Raw genomic sequence first — 19,427 nt, 5'->3', positions numbered from 1 at the left:
AATTGTCCTACTGTTTACCACTGTTTTATATGACCCCAAGCATAGGTCAAACAGAGCTTCATCAATGTTATCCACCTATACACGAGAATCACCAAGCAACAGTCACAGCTGAGTGTTAATTCCCACATAACCAGGGATTTATAAATGTATCAGTAGACATTAAAAAAATTCAATGACTGATCGCCATACTTGTACACCATTACCACAAAAGGAAAACAGTATCTAACCATAAACGCTTCACTGTAACAAAGATTGTCATAACTTAACGTGTCACATACTAATGAACGCATTACATACCTGGGGAGTGCAATTAAGAGGCTCATAATTAAGTAACACTCGTAGCGCCTGCTCACCCTTAACCACATTGTGAGAAATGGTACAACACTATCTGTAATGGCAAGGTAGCTGACATCTTAAGATTGAATCCACTTTTTTGCACTAAGTAGCTTTATCATTTCCCATGTATAGAACCAAACACACAATGTGCTTGAATACCTCTCACGCAAATATGAATAACAAAGTGTGCGGCCAGACATATTGCCTCACACTCCTGTATTCACGCAGTTGCGAATAAGTTACCCTTTATGTGCAGAACTAAACAAAGAATTTATTTGAAACACACTACATGCAATGCCATAATATCCTCACCACGGGGCTTAGTTATACTGACCCTTTGTGAACCCTACTCTGTAATCCTTTTACGCTACCACTCACAGGATGAGTATGGGGTGCACAATAAACTAGCCGCTGTTAGTGGCAAAATAAAAATCACCCTTTATCTGACGCCATGTGCTCCTCCCTCTCTCCGCCTGGCGCTGACCTAACATAACCAAACCTATCCTAATTACATCTAACCTAACCTTACACGTATCTCCTGTATCACACAGTTATTAGTACATAGTTATGTCCTTTTACAAATGCAGCAAGCAATGTTGAGCCTTATTGCTTTCTGGTCAATTTTCAAGTATTTCATTAGTCATTCCCTTCGTGTTTTAAGTGGTGGGGGTGGCGACAACTGACGTAACTATAACATCTATTGGCCAAGTAATTCTATTTTAATTACCTGACTTTAATCCTGTCTGGAAGACGACTGGGGACCACGTAAATGAGCTTCACGATCCCACATAAAGTCATGAACGCTAGTTTGGGAAGCCCTGGAGTAGGAGGAACATTATATGAATTAAAATGTTCAGGAAATTTTTAAAACTCTTATTCTCGTTGTTTAACAATCCATCCCAACTCTTCCTTACTCTTATTATAAAGTGAGAGTCACTCGGCGCTGACCAGCGATAAGTTGATTCTAATTAATATGAACGAGATTTTTAGTTTTACTGCACTATCTGATCTTGGCCTTCTCTCTCTCTCCCTTAAGCTGACGTTGAGTCACATATAGCACTTGGCCGAGACCCTCATCTCCCTTCCTTAATATCATGAAAATAGTGCCAACACAACCACCGGACAGCGCCTAGAATGCACCTTAAATTCGTAATGATTCTTATAGAACAGAAGCTACACCAAGACGAAAGGCTGACCGGCTTCTCCCAGTGGTGGCGATGTTTCTTGATACGAGGGTAAGAGACGTGCGGTATATAGTACTGTATGGTTGTGTGGAACTAGTGAAGTGTCAATAGGGTTGTCCGACGGCCGCTACACAAACACACACACACACGCACACGCATACACAGTCACACACACAAATACACATCAGAGAAACGTTGTTCCTCTAGGGCTCGGAGCCTCAGACTCTCAAGGGTCCCCCCGTTATTTTTACCTCTAACTGGATTAAAACAAACTCTCTGGGCTACCAAACCGTTTCAGACCAATTTCGACGCTGTTGTGACACCCACCCGAGTGAGTCAGGTAAGGTTAAGGGTCAAAATTAAGCGAATCAATTATCATGAGTCCGAACCTACAATTCATGTTTTTGTAATGTTTATAAGTCAGAGGTCAGATCCGATCTAATAAACCCCAACCTAACCTCACTATTAAGATTAAAACCCGGTTACAATATGTTCCAGTTCTAATGAATACCAATGTTAATGGGTTCCAGTCCTAATGAGTACTAATGTTAATGGGTTAAAGTCATAATGAGTCCAATTCTAATGAATTTCAGTTCAAATAGATCCCAATACCAACGGGTTCCAGTCCTCATGGGCTCTAATACCAATGGGTTCCAGACCTAAGGAATTCCAGTCCGGTTTCAAAGCCCCAAATATTGAAGTGATTTTGCACTTGTTATGAGGCCAGAACGACGTTTCGCTGTATTTTATATTAAGTATCATGATCGTGATAATTCAAAGGTGAAAGATAGGTGTGGCTGTATCGCAGTATCTGGCCTTAGAGTACTGTAAAGCATAATATAGGAAAGTTTTACTGTAACATAACATATACAGAAATGTTTCAGTGCAACATAACACAAGGAAAAGTAGTCGCAATACAATCGTGGATTAGCTTAACTCAGCCAGTTAATTACGTTCTTACATGACGAGTTATGATGAAAATTAAACATTCGAACCCTTTGGGGATCCTAAACGGTGTGTGGAGGGAGTGTGTACCATGGTGAGGTGCAGACGCTTTGGGCCCTCTAGGAAGCCCGGTTCATTTAACTCTTCTGGCTGGCATGTAATATTCAGTGATGCTGGTCTAGTTGTTGGCGTCATATGGGAGATGGTGACGGATTGACAGTAAAGGATGTGAATCGTGTAGTAAGTAGAGGCGTTGAGGACAAAAGGGTGAGAGGGGAAGATGATAGGCGGAGCTGTGAAGGTTACAATATACTGAACGTGACGCTTCCTCAGCTGGTCGCCCTGGCTATCTATATTTGTCTAAAATATGTACAGTATATTATCCGTGACTCCAACACTCGACCCAGTATTATCCCTTGGACTAGAGCAAGGAGGAGCAGTGGACTATTTTCTTAGTAGAGCCAAAGTAGGTGAGGATGACATCTCCAGTGTGCCGCTCTGATAACTTTTGGACATATTTTGTTGCCCAGATTTACTGAGGCAATCTATGGTGATCGAGGTCAACAAGCGAGGAAGTTAACATGTGGTTAGTAAAGATTTGAGCTGGCAACTAGGTCAGTGTACGAACATATCAACGATATGAACACGAGGGCAAAAAAACAATAACGAAATTAGGTGAAAATTAACCTAATCAACAAGACAAAATATAAAGTCTATGAACAGATGTTAAGAGATGTGAGCTATACACGTCAAGCACGACGGAAGTGAGCGTCCCGGACCTTGACGAAGCCTTCCTCCCAACACAATAAAATTTCCCACACCGACATTCACGGATTCCTACACTGGGATGAATAACGAGAAATTACGTTGCAGTCTGGGGAGTGTTCCGTTAATTCATGGTAGAAGGAAGATGGTGGGAGGAATCTGTGTGTTGATGAAGAAAGTAAAAGTCGGTGGTAAAATATTTGTAAGTGATCATATCTTTGTTACGTGTATATGTGTTTTTAAATAGGTGTGTGTGTTTGTGTATGTGTGTGTAGAGGAAGTAAAAATACCGTATGACTATATGTGTTTGGTTCATAGATCACGCGTCAATATTTACCCATCTGATAACAAAGATACGTAGATAACGACACTTGTACTCTGTCTCGGACTATCTGTGTAAATCTAACATAAACCATTATTTGGTATATTCTTCCCATATGTTTAATTAATGTGGCTTTTATCTACGTCATGATAAATTTGTCAAGTAGAACTTTTACTTCACACGAAAGCCCTCACTTAAAAATAAATGACCTCGCGAATCAAAACTTATTCAAGAAGGGTGTGTATTACGTGTTGAGGTATACTGAAGCTGGAGTTGTCTTGAGGGTGGAGGTGTTACTGTATTAAAACTGGGTGGCAGTGAAAGTGGAAAAGCTACATCGGCAACACATTTTATGCTTAAGATTTCAAACATTTGTAAGTTAACACCACATTTTTGGCCATAGTGGAGTCAGTTTATTGCATTATTATAAAACATATTAGTGAAATATTAATATATGAACTTTAGTGAAACCGAAACCAAGTTGGCATAATGCACATAAGGAAGTATCTGACGTCAAGTGGCTGCCTTGAGCAAGTGCTCCGATGCATTGGAGGTGGTGCATTTATCATACCATTACGCTATACACACACTCACCCAGCCCAAACACTATACCGTAAGAAAAAATTGCTAATATGACAAATACAAAAATGTAAGTTCCTCCAGAGAAGAATTCATAGTAATTTTACTTGCAAGGAGAAACCTACATCGTCTTCAGAGGAAAGATGGAAGTGCAAGACAACGGAGGAGTCTGTCTCACGCTGTCCCCTACACGACTCAACAACTGCAATAATATATAAAAAAAAATAATAGATACATGATAATAAAACAAGAAATAATAGAAAAATTCCTGCTGCGAGTTATTAGTGGTACATTTTGGGGAATTTATGGTCAATGTTTTTTTTTTATACCAATGTTGACAACGTTAATGCGATGATTGGTGTATGAGATGTAGTGGGCACTGTCACCAGGTGAGAAGATGATGGTCGACCCATATCTAGCGGTGTTACTGGCCACACACACTCTGTTACCTTCTCACGCACCAAACCGGTAACGTAATGTTGTTTACGTGGGTGTTGGTGTGGATGGCGGGGTGTGGCCGACACGCGCGTGTTTGCGGTGCACCGCTCACCACCACTGTTTTCTCCGTTGTACTATATATCTTTTCATCAACTCTAATAGCATGGTCCATGTTCTCTGATCTACGCTTAACCTCTTGAAAACGATGACATTTAACTTGTTAAGTCATCGTACTCAAGGGGTTAAACCGTCGTACTCAATGTATTAAAACCATTAAACTCAAGGGGTTAGAGTTGACTGTCGTAATTAAAGGGATAAACCATCGTACTCAAGGAGTTAAGACTTTTTTTTTTACTAAAATTCACCAAATGTTTTGATGTTAGTCAATGTAGCAACCACCATCACCACCAATCAATCAATTAAAGTACCGTCCTCACACCTGAAGTTTGGCGCCCACAGTCCTCCACTGGAAACGTTTTCGAGCTGTTTTTACCATCTCTCCGGGAACCCAGTTTTTAATTTAATTTATCCATCCCAGTCTCTACTTTCCCTTGGCTCTCTTACCCTCAACTTTGCCCATTAATATTTGTTATTATCCCCTCGTCCCTAATTATATGACCAAACTATCTCATTTTCTATTTCTGTAAATTTCAAGTATTTATGCCGACTTTTTTTTTAGCCTTGGCATATTAGTTCATTTGTTTTCCTGTCAGTGTAACTTTTTTAACTTTCACCTATTACACATTTCAAAGGCCCCTAACCTCTTTCTGGTGTCTTTTTAGTGTCCACGCTTCTGACCCATACAACAGTCCTGACTATATACAGCATTTCAGCAGCCCTTTTGTCAAATTGTAGTTAATGTCCCTTTTTATTGGTTCTTTTAGATTACTAAATGCTGTTTTTGCTTGACCTGTTTTTGTTATCATTTCTTTTACACATCTACGATCACAACTAATGTTACTTCCCAAATATGCAAACTTTTACATTTGTTTAAATTCCTTGTTGCCTACTATAATTTGTATTCTAGTATTAATTTCCAATTTGGAAACAACTATTACTTTTGTTTTTACAGTATTAACTCTTAAACCACATTCTTCACCCTTTCCCACTAATTTTGCATGATGATCCAAATTAATGAGAATGAATATCCCTAACCTTCTCACTATCAGAAGAGTAATTAACAGGGAGTAGAAATAATTGGGAATAAACAATCGGGTGTAGAGGTCGCTTATACCTTACTCGGGTAGAACCAACACATCACATGTGAGGATGTAAAAAGAGTGTTTAGCAACTATACACTTTCATCCTCTTCATTTAATGTTACGAGATGGGAACTTTAAACCCATCCCAGGTATTTGGAAATGGTCCATTCGCGCCCCCCCCCCCCCACAAAGTAACGCAAATCTGGGCACTAGATGGAGCTATACCTGGTTGGGGTAACTACCATAGCACCTCTGGAATAATGACGATTATTCTCAGGAACAACTTAAGAGTGCCATCCATGGTGTCCACAGAGGCCGATATATCCGTAGCAAATAAGCAACAAAAACAGAGAGGGAAGGGCATAACGTGAAATCATCATTGTTAACATATCTTGACTAGTTTATCATGATACTGGAATATAACCGACAATTGGGTATTTATTTTCACCCACTGTGTCCTTCCTTGTTCACTGTACGTAAATCAATTAATTTAACAAACATGCCATGATGGCATTACCATATGTACACGTAAACTCTGAGATTATAACACATTAAAACTGAAATACGGACACATAAACACAGAGACCCCCCATACACGTTTACGGTGCAATACTAGCACATTGACACGAGGATGTAAACACCACAGCCACTCCACCTGTACGAAGGCGCTGGTGTTAGCCGGGATCTTCCTCGAATTGATTAAGAATATAAAGAAAACACTTCTGAATTTTAACCAAACATATTCACTTAATGCAACTTTAGATCACTACCTTGGGTTCCGCCAGCAGTTCGGGTTCATTCGATGGCGGGAGGAGCGTCTCGCAACATACCACTTTGAGAGGCAAACGCAGACTGATGGTGTTTACTGTTGCGTGTTGCCGTTGGTGTGGCAGCAGTTGGATCGGTTGGAGCCTCTTCAGTTCATCACAACCAAAGACTTATATCTTTCATCACGACTCTCCCTTACAAGTGCAAAATGTTTATCAACTTATTTAACAAAGAGTTTCGGGACGTGGAGAATATATCGGAAAACAGTTAGTGTTGTTTGATCTCATTTTCAGGCTGATGAAAGATGACAGCATAACGAATGAAGATATGAGAAGACAGAGAAGATAGTGGTTGGCTGGTTGATAAAGACATTGTGTTGTATATTACTAAGACCATATACAGTTTTACCCTGTGGGAAATAAGTGAAGGTGGGTCCAAGTACAGTACTGTAAGTGTGATCAGATAGTTAAGACTGTAAGGGATGATCAGACGTCGTACTTAACAATCTGTGGAAGGCAATGAATTCTCACAACTGCGAAAAAAAAGTAAAACAGAAGTAATTAATTGTCGAAAGCAGAGTCTTCTGTAGTTTTGTTTACAGCGAAGTGTATTCCTTTCCAACACTGGTATCAGTCTGGTGAATCCTTAAGTTATTGTACAGTGATGGGGACAGCGACACAACTCTTGAGTAAGTTGAGTTCTGAGCAAATAGTTACCCCAAGGATTAATCTCAGGGTTCTTCATTGCAGAAATTTGCTTGAACATGTGGAAGGGATTGTGACTGTTTGTGAGAATATAAAAAATAATTAAATTTACCTGGCGAGTAACTTGTACACTACCTTAATGTTATACAGTACCATAGCGAGCGGGCAATTCACTTTATAACGTGTGTCCCGTTGATCAACCTAGGATATAAGGCTTGTCCAGTTGTCTCTCAAAGGCCGACATGATAGGAGACCCGATCATCTGCTCAAGTAAAGTCAGCTAAGTGTCCAAAAAACTCAGTGAAATGTTTTGCAAAAATTTAGTTTGTTCATGTGTCTTAGTTGAAAAGTGTGACTTTTGGTATTGCCATTATATTGTGCAGAAGGGGGTACTTTTTTTTTGCATCATCTTCAGCGGCTGAATCATATATCCAAGTATTCTGGGAACATTGCTAATGTAATCTTCAGCGTTTTCAGCGGTCTTTATAATTCAAACTCTTCAGCTCGGGTATAAGTTTTAATGTCCGTCTCAACACTTTCGACTCACTGGACGTCTTTCTTTATGATGTGAGAGACACAGAGGATGAAGGACGGGGAAGTAGGCGAATATACAGTAAAAACAAATGAGACAGGTAGGGATTGGAGGCAGGCCTGAGTGTGTATGTGTGGACGTGAGTGTGCATGGGAGGGAGGTTCCACAAGAACATTACTTAATCCTGGGAGCGATGTCGGGAAGCGTAGAAAATGAGTTGGCAAAACGACGAACTCAACAAAGATTTTACTAGAGTGGTGAGTTTCTCTGATTCACTTAATTGTATCGTTAATCTCTCCACACACGTACTATTGTTTTACTACTTCAAGCTGGGGAAGGGAAGAAAATGGGGAGCATTGACACCTACCCCTCCATCACCATGACTGTGGTTATGAGAGACCAGAGAGAGGTAGCGGAAACCCCCCTCTCTCTCGATGGGACAATCAGCACTCATCATACATCAGCCAGCCATCAGTACATAAGCGCTGTGGAATGTGTGAAGCATACAAGGAAGCGAGCAAGCAATGTAGTGGTTCTTAACTCGCGACTCTTCTGCAGAAACTCGTATGAGAGGAAAAAAAAACAAATACAACGCGGAACAAATAATTAAGATGTATGGGAAAAGAATAAATGTGTGTATAATTAACATAACAAAAGACAACACCGAGGAAATTGAATAGATTTTCATTGTTTGATGGAATTACATTAACGGGCTACATTGAAACCACAGTAAAATGTTTTGGTTAGCCGGGAGGAGGAAGAGAGGAAGGAGGAGGAGGAGTAGGAGGAAGAGGAGAAGATAAATGAGGAAATATGAAAAGAGCCTCAGTCAGGAGGACATCAGTAATACAAACAGTTGAATATAGACAAGTTAATAGTTAGCGTCACATGGCTATGCCACACACACACACACACACACACGAGTACAAGAAAAATATTATGAACCAGTCCAGGACGTAATGACCTCCCTTGAGGGCCAGCAGGTACTACCTTCCCCAGTGCCAGCAGGAGTACTACCTTCCCCAGGGCCAGCAGGAGTACTGCCTCCCTCAGGGCCAGCAGGAATACTACCTTCCCCAGTGCCAGCAGGAGTACTACCTTCCCCAGGGCCAGCAGGAGTACTACCTCCCTCAGGGCCAGCAGGAATACTACCTCCCTCAGGGCCAGCAGGAGTACTACCTCCCCCAGGGCCAGCAGGAGTATTACCTCCCCCAGGTCTAGCAGGAGTACTACCTTCCCCAGGGCCAGCAGGAGCAGGGCGCCAGGAGAGGTGGGGGAACACAACATCACCCAGGGAGGTAAACAGCCGGTGATGGTCTCCGCCAAGTCCTCAGGTAATGTCATAACGATAAAAAAAACAAAAAACAAGACGCTACCTTTTTCATCACTCGTGAGACTGATGACATATAATTTTACCGCGTTTGTTCAAGTTACCGTGAATTCTCGCATATGCAGCCAGCCAGTGACAATGACCCCAGAGTGACGAGTACATTTACAAGTACTGCCTGAAGGAGGAAGAGGAAGAGACTAGCATATACTACATACAGTAACGGGAGTACTTCTTGTGGCTTGGTATATACTGACGCGTTGAAGTTACTAAAGTTCTGTATTTTTATTTCCATCGAGTGTAAGTGTTAGAGATAAAGGCCCAGATTATTAAAGTTTCTGACGATAAACTTTTTCTTTCTATCTAGCAATATGAGCACACATTTCAATGGCTTACTTGGGCTACACCACAAAGTTGACGGTACAAAATTACAGCGAAATTGCTCCCAAACTACCGTAAGTGTGTGTGTTCTGTTATCCCCAGTTACGCGTGAACATCTTGACAAAATAACTGAAAAATTCATCATATTTGTTTATTAATTCCGATTACTGTTCTGTTTTTTCTAACCCTATAAAGATGTATATTTTATCCCGAAACATCAATAGAGAAATTATACATAAGTAATGGGTCCTTTTGTGCAGTAGCCAAAACGACTCTCCTGCACAGTTAGTTGTTTTAGCTACTGTACATATTATTAGGTTTTTATAATGATTTTCCTTCGATTATGAGCTTTGAACACTAACTAAAAACATAAGTTGAGTTCTCCCTGGCGGTTCACTTCCGTATGTGCTAAAGATGATCACGTAACAAATCGACTGTGAGGGATAATTAAGGTGATGATGTGCTATCAAGCCTCCTCACTTGTTCTGGCAGGATGACGGACACAGTTATAAAACCACGAGAGTCGTTACTGGCAGCTGTGTGGGTCAACGCCTCTCCCCCACACCCTCCTACTTCCACCTTTCACTCCCCACTCTCTCCTCGCCCTTTCACTCCCCACACTCCCCCCGCTCTTTCACTACCCACACTCTCTCTCCACACTCTTTCACTCCCCACACTCTTTCCACTCTCCGCCCTTTCACACTTTAAGTACATTTTCAGGTATCTTTTGTTACCACGATACGTCCATTAATATAAAGCAAATCTTGATGTTCAACTGTAGGAGTCTATTTGTTCAACTCTCCATTTCTGTTTTTCACCATTTACACAACTTTCCTTGATATCGTTCAAACTTTCTATAATACACCAGTTCCCTTTATAAAATTACCTTTCGTTACCCTTCTCTTCATTATAGTTGTATTTCTTTTCTGTTTCACTATTTTTCCATTAATTTTCCTGTATTGGTTTCCCTTCACCACCTGTTCCTCCGAGACACATTTTCGTTCGAGCCACCATACCAGCTATCTAATTATCTACACCATTTCATTAGTTTCATTTGGATTTTTACTATTTTGTTTTCCGCTCTCACTGTGTTTCCTGTGTTAGTTTATTTCGTTTGATCTTTGCAATACATGCTGCTTAACAAAGGCAAAAAGCGTCCTGTCACTCAGCCTAACCTATTCTGTCATCTTCCTTTCCTCCCAGACCGACAAAAACATACCAGTAACTGTAGTAGCAACAGCAAAATGCTCTCGGGGGGACAACATTGTTCACTGTTTGTGCTAATTTCATCAAATGTGTAATAGAGTTAAGCAAATGTACCGCTATCCATAGGAAAGTAATTAGAATCATATAGAACTCGACCCAAACATTACTAATAAAGAACGTCAGGGCAGACACCGGGGTAGCGCTTATTCCTGCTAAAGTCAAGCTAAAAACATATACCTCTACTGTAATCCAGACTGACAATGGTACATAGAGCATGAATTTCTCGTCATTTTTGATTACTGGTGATGCACGAGGGCCAATTGGTTAATGTTTGTATCTCTACGCCCTCATGTGGCCAAAGACTGAGAGGACGTAACTACGTATACCTAATTAAATAAAATTAAGGTAGGTTAGGTTAGCAATTACGCTGTTCATATTCATTTTGGGTTTCAATTTTAAATTCCATTCCTGTCCATGTTTTCAGCTTATCTAAATCCCATTTATATTATACAACATGTTTTCTTAAAATTTCAAGTCTTGGCCTCAATAGTCTCATTTTACTGGGACACGATCTGACAAAATCTTTCCTTGGGTAGGTCCCTCGTAATGTTTAGTAAAAGCTGGATTTGTGGAACCAAAGTTAGTGAAAAAGCTAAAAAAAAAAATGGATGTGATCGTGGTGTCACCCTCAATATGATGTAATCAGACATTACGTACTGAACTCTGAACTCTTTGCGGTGATACTGGCTGTGACTGTGACCCTTAGATATGCCAAGTAATATTACAAGAAATAAATATACCGTATATTAGTCAATTAACAGAAAACGGGATCAGCGTCACAACAGTTTGGTGATGTTTATCTCCGCCCCGCTGAACATCGTATGCCTCGATTCCATAAAAAATAAACACACCCAAGACCCAAGGTAACGGCAGTGGTTGTGACGGCGAGGACAGCGGGAACGCAACAAGGCCCACCTGGCCACCAGTGTAGGTGCGTGTTGACTTGTGAGGGAGTCACCGTTACACTACTGTACTCTATGGCAGTAGTGCGAGGGAAACGCAATTGGGCTGTGACGTTCTCACTGTTGACGCGACAAGTACTGTAACCTTCATTGGATAAATACACGTGACGGTATCCCAGCTGGAGTTATTTTAGGCAGTGAAACGAAGCATGGTCATTGTTATACCAAAGATTCTACATTCAATAAGATGTATCACTTTCGTTTTGATTACAGTTACGCCACAAGGCTGGGCCTGAGTGACGCATCTTATTACTGTACTTTACCCTTTTCACCACTGATCGGCTCGTTAGGCTCTTGGGGCGGTCGGTAACGTCTCTGTTACGCACTGTTGGCAAGAACTGGGCATGTACTGCATCCAGGATGTATCTGTACCTGCGCCAGTATTGGTCAAGTCTGATATTGAATTAGCTCACACTCGGTGCCGTCACAATGCTCTCTGACAGATTGTTCCAGAATTCACAACCTTCACTCCACAAAAGTTTGCTCGGGCAGTTTTCTGAACTTGTGGCTTCTTCAACCTTATCCTCTGATGTGTTTTTAAAAATCTATTAAATCAACTCTTTCCCGCTTATAATATAAGCTAGGCAATTGCAGACGTTCTAATCTCCTTCGGTACCTGAGATGCCGTAGTCTAGGCATCATCCTGATGGCCCTCCTTTGAAGAGCATTTCAGGGACGGACCATCAAGGGAACGCCCTTCTTATAAGTCCTACTAGGATTTGCAAGTTGTTGAAAAGTTTGGATGTGTGTAGAACAACTGAAAATGATTCATCAAAGTATCTCAACACAGATGACCATTAATTTGAGTGTTTGTAAATATGTGTGTATGTGTGTGTGCGTGTGTGTGTACGTACACCTTACAGTATGTAATTGTATGGGATCATGTACTGTACCGTATATATACTACGAGTGGGCGTGAGTGTGCGTATAATTACTTTTACTTATTTTTTACCTTTATATTTTATCTTCTACTGTATGTGAAATCTAATGTACCCAAGCGTGAGAGACTAAGAGTGTAACTGTAAGGCGTCACCACAAGATGAGAGCAATATACCTCACCTATGTCAACACCTACTCAATAAACACTTTAATCACCCCAGTACAGTACACCAATGTTACCTCTCGCCTCTTTATTACTCCGCGTTTTCTATAACTGTAACTGTATGTTGTGGTGGGTGTATTGTATTTTGTCCTGCGTGTGGTCTACAGTAGTGTTGATGATTAGTGAGCAGCGTTTATGGGTGGTTCACTGAGGTTAGATAATATCAGGTGGTAACTGGTAAGGTATGTTGGCTTACAGTAGTGGCCGAGCTGTAGGGAAGCTGGGAGGTTTTTTTTTTTTGGTCACAGTGTGGTGTATTGGAATAAAGATTTGAAATAGAGGATACATGCCTTTGGTATAGCGAGTAAACACGGTTTGGTAACGCGACAAAAGGATCACAACTAAATTTAGCAATTAGGATAGATTAAGCCCTTCAGGACTGGGAATCGTTCAACCTAGTCACCAATGGCTTGAAGTCGTGGATCTTTAATTAATTATCAACCTGACCTTTGCAAAAAACAACAACAGATAAACTTCTTTCATTGTTCACAAGTACAGTCAACAAAAAAGTATCGACCACCCTGGCATGTGTAACGATATGAAACATCGTGCGAAAACTGTCACGTAAAAGCAATCTGTGGTTACCGGCGTCAGTTGGTTCAACTTGGTTGTTATCGCTCATTTTCTATTCCACCGACCTTGGGGTGGTCGATACTTATTTTATTGATATTGTACATTGATGTTATAGCATATTTAGGTTAGGATTAATATAGGTTGGGTTAGGTTAACTTGTAGCCGAGTAGAACACCACAAATGTGGAGAGACTTAATAAACGCGAGTAACAGAATATAGTAACGTTTACATAACCTCCGACCTGACAATTCGCCTTTAAAAAAAAACGCAAAGAGCACAGGTACAAACTGAAGGAGCTATGCAACGACCCATGATATGGAAATGCTCAACTAAAGATCAGAAGAAGCTATGTAGTCAGAGTACAGGAAGATAGGAAAGTCGAAGTAATGTATCAGCCCTACCACTAAATGGGAGCAAGAGGCGAATCAACTGTGATTAATGTTAACATAGTGCATGCTACTACTAACCCAGTGAGAACAAATGATCTAGAATCAGTCTTCAAAAAGGACAGTCCAAGAAACCGGGCCAATCAAGTGTTGGTACACAAATGCTAGAAGTCTATTTAATAAGAATGATGTACTGTATTGAGTGCAGGTGCGGACACAGAACAACCAGACATCATTGGAACTAGCGAGTACTGGAATCAAAATGTGTTGCAGGATGATTATTTTCACCGGGGTTACACACTATTTAGAAGAGACATGGGCACATGAGGAGTCTCTGGTGGACGAAGTCCACGTCGAGGAGAAACTAACTCCACCATCGACCACTACATACAAAGATGGAATACAATCTTTGATTAATGAGAGAAAGTAATTGAGGAGCAATATTATGACTTCAACCATGGAGATTACCAGCTCATGAGAGACAAACTACAAATAAATAGCTAGGAGGAAATCGTTAAAGAGGAGTCAGACATAAACTAATCAACGCAAAACTTCATGAAAATCCTAGAGTTAACAGTAGAGACGTGTATACCCAGGAAAACAAAGAGAAGAGGAATCAAGTCCAGGTGGATGAATATCACCTCTTGGAAAACCTGCAAGAGAAAATACCAGATGTGGAAGAAATACTGGAGTGAATAATAGATAACAATTCAGACTTAAAACTGTTAACTAGTGGCAACAAATTGAAACTCTCTCTGCTATACATCTTAAATTTTTATTTTCGTTCTTTCTCATCCCATTCCTCACTTTGCCTTACCCCCTTCTTTTATCCTCTTCGCCTCTGATCGGCTCGTTAGCCGCTTGGGCGATCGGTCACGTCTCTGTCACGCACTGTTGGCAAGTACTAGGCATGTACTGGCTCTCTGTCACGCACTGTTGGCAAGTACTGGGCATGTACTGGCTCTCTGTTAAGCACTGTTGGCAGGTACTGGGCATGCACCGGTGACCTAATCCCTTAAATATGGCCTATAGATAGCGTTGCACTCAGGAGGCCAAGTTATCGTCCTCAAGGGGTTAATTATTATTCTATTAACATTAGGGTGATTAATCTTTAGTTGAAATAAGCTGGGGTGGAGATTCTTCAGGTGATCCAATATTTTTTTCCAGGTCGTTTGCTGTGAAAAAGATCGCTGGATTTGTTCACCAACGAGACATTCGCTGGGGGTGTTTGCTGCCTTGGCTTTGTTTACACCTCAGCAGTGACAACAAGGTGGCATGGACACTAGATAATAAAGCTTTAGTAAGTAAAGTGTTATTATTTGCTTCGTACATATTAAAATATTGGCATGCACGCAAATTAATATAGAAAATAGTTTTTTTTTGGTGTTTTTCATTGTTTCATACGAATTTAACCTTCATATCCATCGGAAATGAGAAGCTATGGAGATATGATCCTCCCCTCAATTACCAAAATTGTAGAATAAAAACACGAAAAACGACTCGCAAATATCAGTATACCTTTCTAACTTAACCTAACCAGAGAACCCTGAAGGACATGACCTCCCCTTTCTGGGATATTGCATAAATTGCCTTTCACTGAATGTCGAAAATTTTATCATTGAAAATAAGAAAATAAGGAGTTTGCAATAGGCCGGTTGGCTTGTGCATGGCAGCTCCTGGAATTAATAGTTCAGACAATTCTCTGACACTTTTCTTATATGACGTTACTTTTATTGGTACCAAATATCAAAGTACGTACTCTCTGTTTAATATGACGCCCCCCCGGCCAGGAAGTTAGGTAAGGTTGGGTAGGTTTCTTTGGTTAGTTAGGTCGGGCCAGGTCACGTTCTATTAGGTTTTGTACATTGTCATATAACTTTTATTACTTACTATCATACTATCATCCAAAGAACATCTATGGAAAAAATGAATGAAATCGAACTATGCGGTCTGATATTAGTCATCTGCTCCAGGATTACCTTTCTCTTTCTTTCTTAGCTCTATCTCCATATATATAAGAATGAATTGAGTTCCATGCATGGCAAGTATGGAATAGTAACTTTTTTATTATTTATGATATTAATTGTAAAGAGTGTTGTTGCGATCCATTTTAACACATTGTTTGTTTAGAGAGGAGAGCAGCAGAAAGAGTTACCGTGTATAATATACGTTTTATGCCCAACCAGGAATTCTATTACTAAAATAGGTTTCCTTATATTTTTATTTGAATGGGCATGGCCACCATTTTGGTATGTACTTGATAAACTCTTCGGTATTATTTTCTTTTGGACATAGCGCCCCCGAAAGTTATAAACAACTGAAACATTTAGGTCTTGCTATTCTGAGCATTTTGAATCCCATATATACATTACGTGGCGGAAATGGATAATAGCGACACAATTGAATTTAATTGATTTTAAGTAGTTATAAGTCTTCGTCTGTGAGATGTAATCTGCGCATTGTTGACTGACGTCATCCAGTCGTGACCAATGAGGTATTTATATCATCACGTGAATTTTTTTCGACCAATCACGTTTGATTTTTCTCAAAGGAAGCATCCTGGGTATGATTTTAATTTCATTGACAGTTTCACAATGGCCGTGGTGGAGGTAGGTTGTCATTTGTGCTCCTACGATTATTTTAAGTTTATTGCTGAGTTTTACGAGGGTTAGGATAATAAGGTCATATTAGATGAGAGATTAAACAAATAATAACGTTTTTTTTAAGAGTTGCTGCATAAGTGTAATTGTTTAACATTTTTATTGGTTAGGCTAGGTAAGAATTTTTTTTGTATGTACTGTATTAATATTTATACTTAATCTTTTACACAAGTGATTATATACATTATACTACAATTCGGAACAGACAAGCAAAACAGGAAAAAGTGAAGAAAGTGTAGAGAAGAGCAAGAAATGTTGGTTGTGAGGGGCCGTACTCTAGATTCATACAGTGCTATAATTATACTAACTCTCATGATGGATAGACATTAAAAAGTGATTAATCCATCACTAGTACAGTAAAATCTTTTATTTATCTTTGCCTTTTAGTGAACAATTGATGTTATATAAGATCTATAATACCATACACAGTTCATGGGGTAATGGATTGCCTCAGCAGTTCCTGGATGATAACACTATTTTTCCACTACATAGATACAATTTTGCTTGATTTTGCATTCTCTCATAGGAATGAGTAAGTTTTTAATTTTCAATAATTTATATTACTGTAGTTTGAGCACCTATATGAGTGGTGGTGTCAGAGCTTGGAAGTCTCAGTAAGAGAAAATTTTAAAGTAACATACAGTATATATATTTTTTTATTTTTCAGGAATCATAATATCTTCAGACAAAATGGAGGAGGAATCAACAAAAGCAGGCACTACTAATAAGGAAATTGTTGCTGCTCCAAAGAGAGAAAGAAAAATATTCCGTCCTACTCGTAATGTTGTCAAGGGGGTCCCGACTGAAATAGAAAATGACCCCAAACTTAAACTAGCTATGGACGTTTTACCAAAAAATTATAATTTTGAAATCCCTAAAACAATCTGGAGAATCAAACAGGCTAAATCAAAACATGTTGCACTTCAGTTTCCTGAGGGATTATTAATATTTGCAACAACAATTGCCGATATAATCGAGTCATGGACAGAAGCAGATACTACAATAATGGGAGATGTAACATATGGAGCTTGTTGTGTGGATGACTTTACAGCCCGAGCCATCGGTGCAGATTTTATGGTTCATTATGGTCACTCTTGTCTTATCCCAATAGATCAGACAGGTTCAATTCCATGTCTTTATGTATTTGTTGATATCCAGTTTGATACAGTTCACCTTATAGACAACATCAAATCTGTTTTCCCTTCAACAGTGCCATTAGCCTTAGTGTCAATTATTCAGTTCGTCAGCTCACTCCAAAAAATGGCCCAAGAACTTAAGAGTTGTGGGTACACAGTGTGTGTCCCACAGTGTCGACCACTGTCTCCTGGAGAGGTTCTTGGCTGTACTTCACCTCCTGTTCCAGAGGGCCATACTATCATATGCCTTGGTGATGGAAGATTCCACTTAGAGTCCATAATGATCTCAAATCCAGAAATTCCTACTTATTTGTAAGTAATATTCTGTACTACTAAATCCTATCACAAAATATATGACACTATTTTATTGAATATTTTCTTCATCTTATATACTGTACTATAAGTTTGACTACAGTACCTAGATAGAATTTTCTCGACTAGTTCACAAACTACCCGAGATATTAAAATATTTTAATTCTGCTTTAAAAGTCGAGCTTGCTCTGATTTTACAGATTCTGGCTCTTATCAATTAATTCTAGGTAAACAGTATAGTACATGTATTTTGCAAAAAATAAGTACAGTATTTACCTTTGCTATACTGTACCTGTATTTATTTTATTATAGGTACAATCCTTACTCAAAGATCCTATCAAGAGAGTACTACGACCAACCATTGATGAAGAAAATTCGCAAAGAAGCCATTGATAAAGCAAGCAAGGCAAAAAAATGGGGACTAATATTGGGAACTCTAGGTAGACAAGGCAGCACCAAAGTTCTTGAAAACCTTCAGGTAATTTGTAATCTTTTCCCATTAGTTATGGGTTATATTTTTGTTAGAATGATTTGGTGGGTGCTAACTCCCTTTGTCCTCAACTCACATCAATGTCTCCATATCACAAGTCATAGCGTGTCCTGTGAGACAAGAGTACCTGACAGCAATGGTCTTGTGAAGGCTTGTTTCCCCCTGGGGTGGAATAAATTAATTAAATAAATTATTGTTAGAATGATTCACGAGAAAGCAGTCAAATTATAAACTTAAATAATATACAAATTATTTCAATTTCAGAAACAGTTATCAGCTACAGGAAAAGAGTTTGTCATTGTGCTACTGTCAGAGATCTTCCCAGCAAAGTTAGCTGCCATGAGTGATGTGGAAGCATGGGTACAGGTGGCATGCCCTCGACTTTCTATTGATTGGGGTGCTTCTTTCCCCCATCCACTTCTAAATCCATATGAGGCAACTGTGGCCCTCAAACATGCTGAATGGCATGTCCAACATTACCCAATGGACTTTTATGCAAACGAAAGCTTAGGAGAGTGGACCCCTAATCACAAACCTCCTTGTCCTTGTGGATTCAAAAGGAGTACTGGTTGCAAAGGACCAAGGTGTCCAGCAGCACCGAATAAATAAATTATTCAAATGAGCACCGCTTCAAATGTAATATATGTGGAAATGTACAATGTATTGTATTATTATCACTACGGTATTTAAATTATTACTTTACACGTTTTTTTTCTCCTTAGAAACCTTGTGATAAGTCATCATCATTGTTTTATAGCCATTTTCCACACTAGCACGAGTTACCAGCGGTTACCTGATTGCAGCTCTTCATGCTGCACAATCTCGTCAGGTTTCTAAATCTAATTAACTTCTTACAATCTCCCATGTCATTCTTGGCTTACCCCTGGCTCTCCTCCCCTCCTAATTTAGGCTAATGCATTTCTTGATCCAATTGGTCTCGTCCATTCTTTCCATATGCCTACACCATCTTAGCCTGCCTTTAAGTAGGACTTTGCTTATACAGTTTGTACTCTCAATATCCAGCCACCCTCTTAGCTCTGAACAGTATAATACCGGA

General features: G+C 39.7%; 2 protein-coding genes across 2 annotated transcripts in view; one reads left to right on the top strand and one right to left on the bottom strand.

Moving 5' to 3' along the window:
* Positions 1–6,618, bottom strand: part of LOC121858843 (polypeptide N-acetylgalactosaminyltransferase 11-like) — a 31,916-nt gene extending 25,298 nt beyond the window's left edge. Inside the window, exon 1 of the mRNA XM_042355498.1 lies at positions 6,542–6,618. The gene's annotated coding sequence lies outside the window, so the exon portion shown is untranslated. The remainder of the gene's footprint in view (positions 1–6,541) is intronic.
* An 8,342-nt stretch (positions 6,619–14,960) lies between these two features.
* On the top strand, positions 14,961–19,029 carry LOC121858842 (2-(3-amino-3-carboxypropyl)histidine synthase subunit 1). Its single transcript, XM_042355497.1, has 4 exons — positions 14,961–15,072; positions 17,100–17,880; positions 18,193–18,358; positions 18,635–19,029. Exons 2-4 carry the CDS (start codon positions 17,123–17,125, stop codon positions 18,977–18,979), a joined length of 1,269 nt encoding a protein of 422 aa, XP_042211431.1. The 5' UTR covers positions 14,961–15,072; positions 17,100–17,122; the 3' UTR covers positions 18,980–19,029.
* The last annotated feature ends 398 nt before the right edge of the window (positions 19,030–19,427 follow it).

Source organism: Homarus americanus, unplaced genomic scaffold (genome assembly GCF_018991925.1).
Source record: "Homarus americanus isolate GMGI-L3 unplaced genomic scaffold, GMGI_Hamer_2.0 scaffold59232, whole genome shotgun sequence".
NCBI classification, from domain to species: Eukaryota; Metazoa; Arthropoda; class Malacostraca; order Decapoda; family Nephropidae; genus Homarus; species Homarus americanus.
Note: the sequence above shows the minus strand (reverse complement) of the source record. Positions and strands in the feature narration are given on the sequence as shown.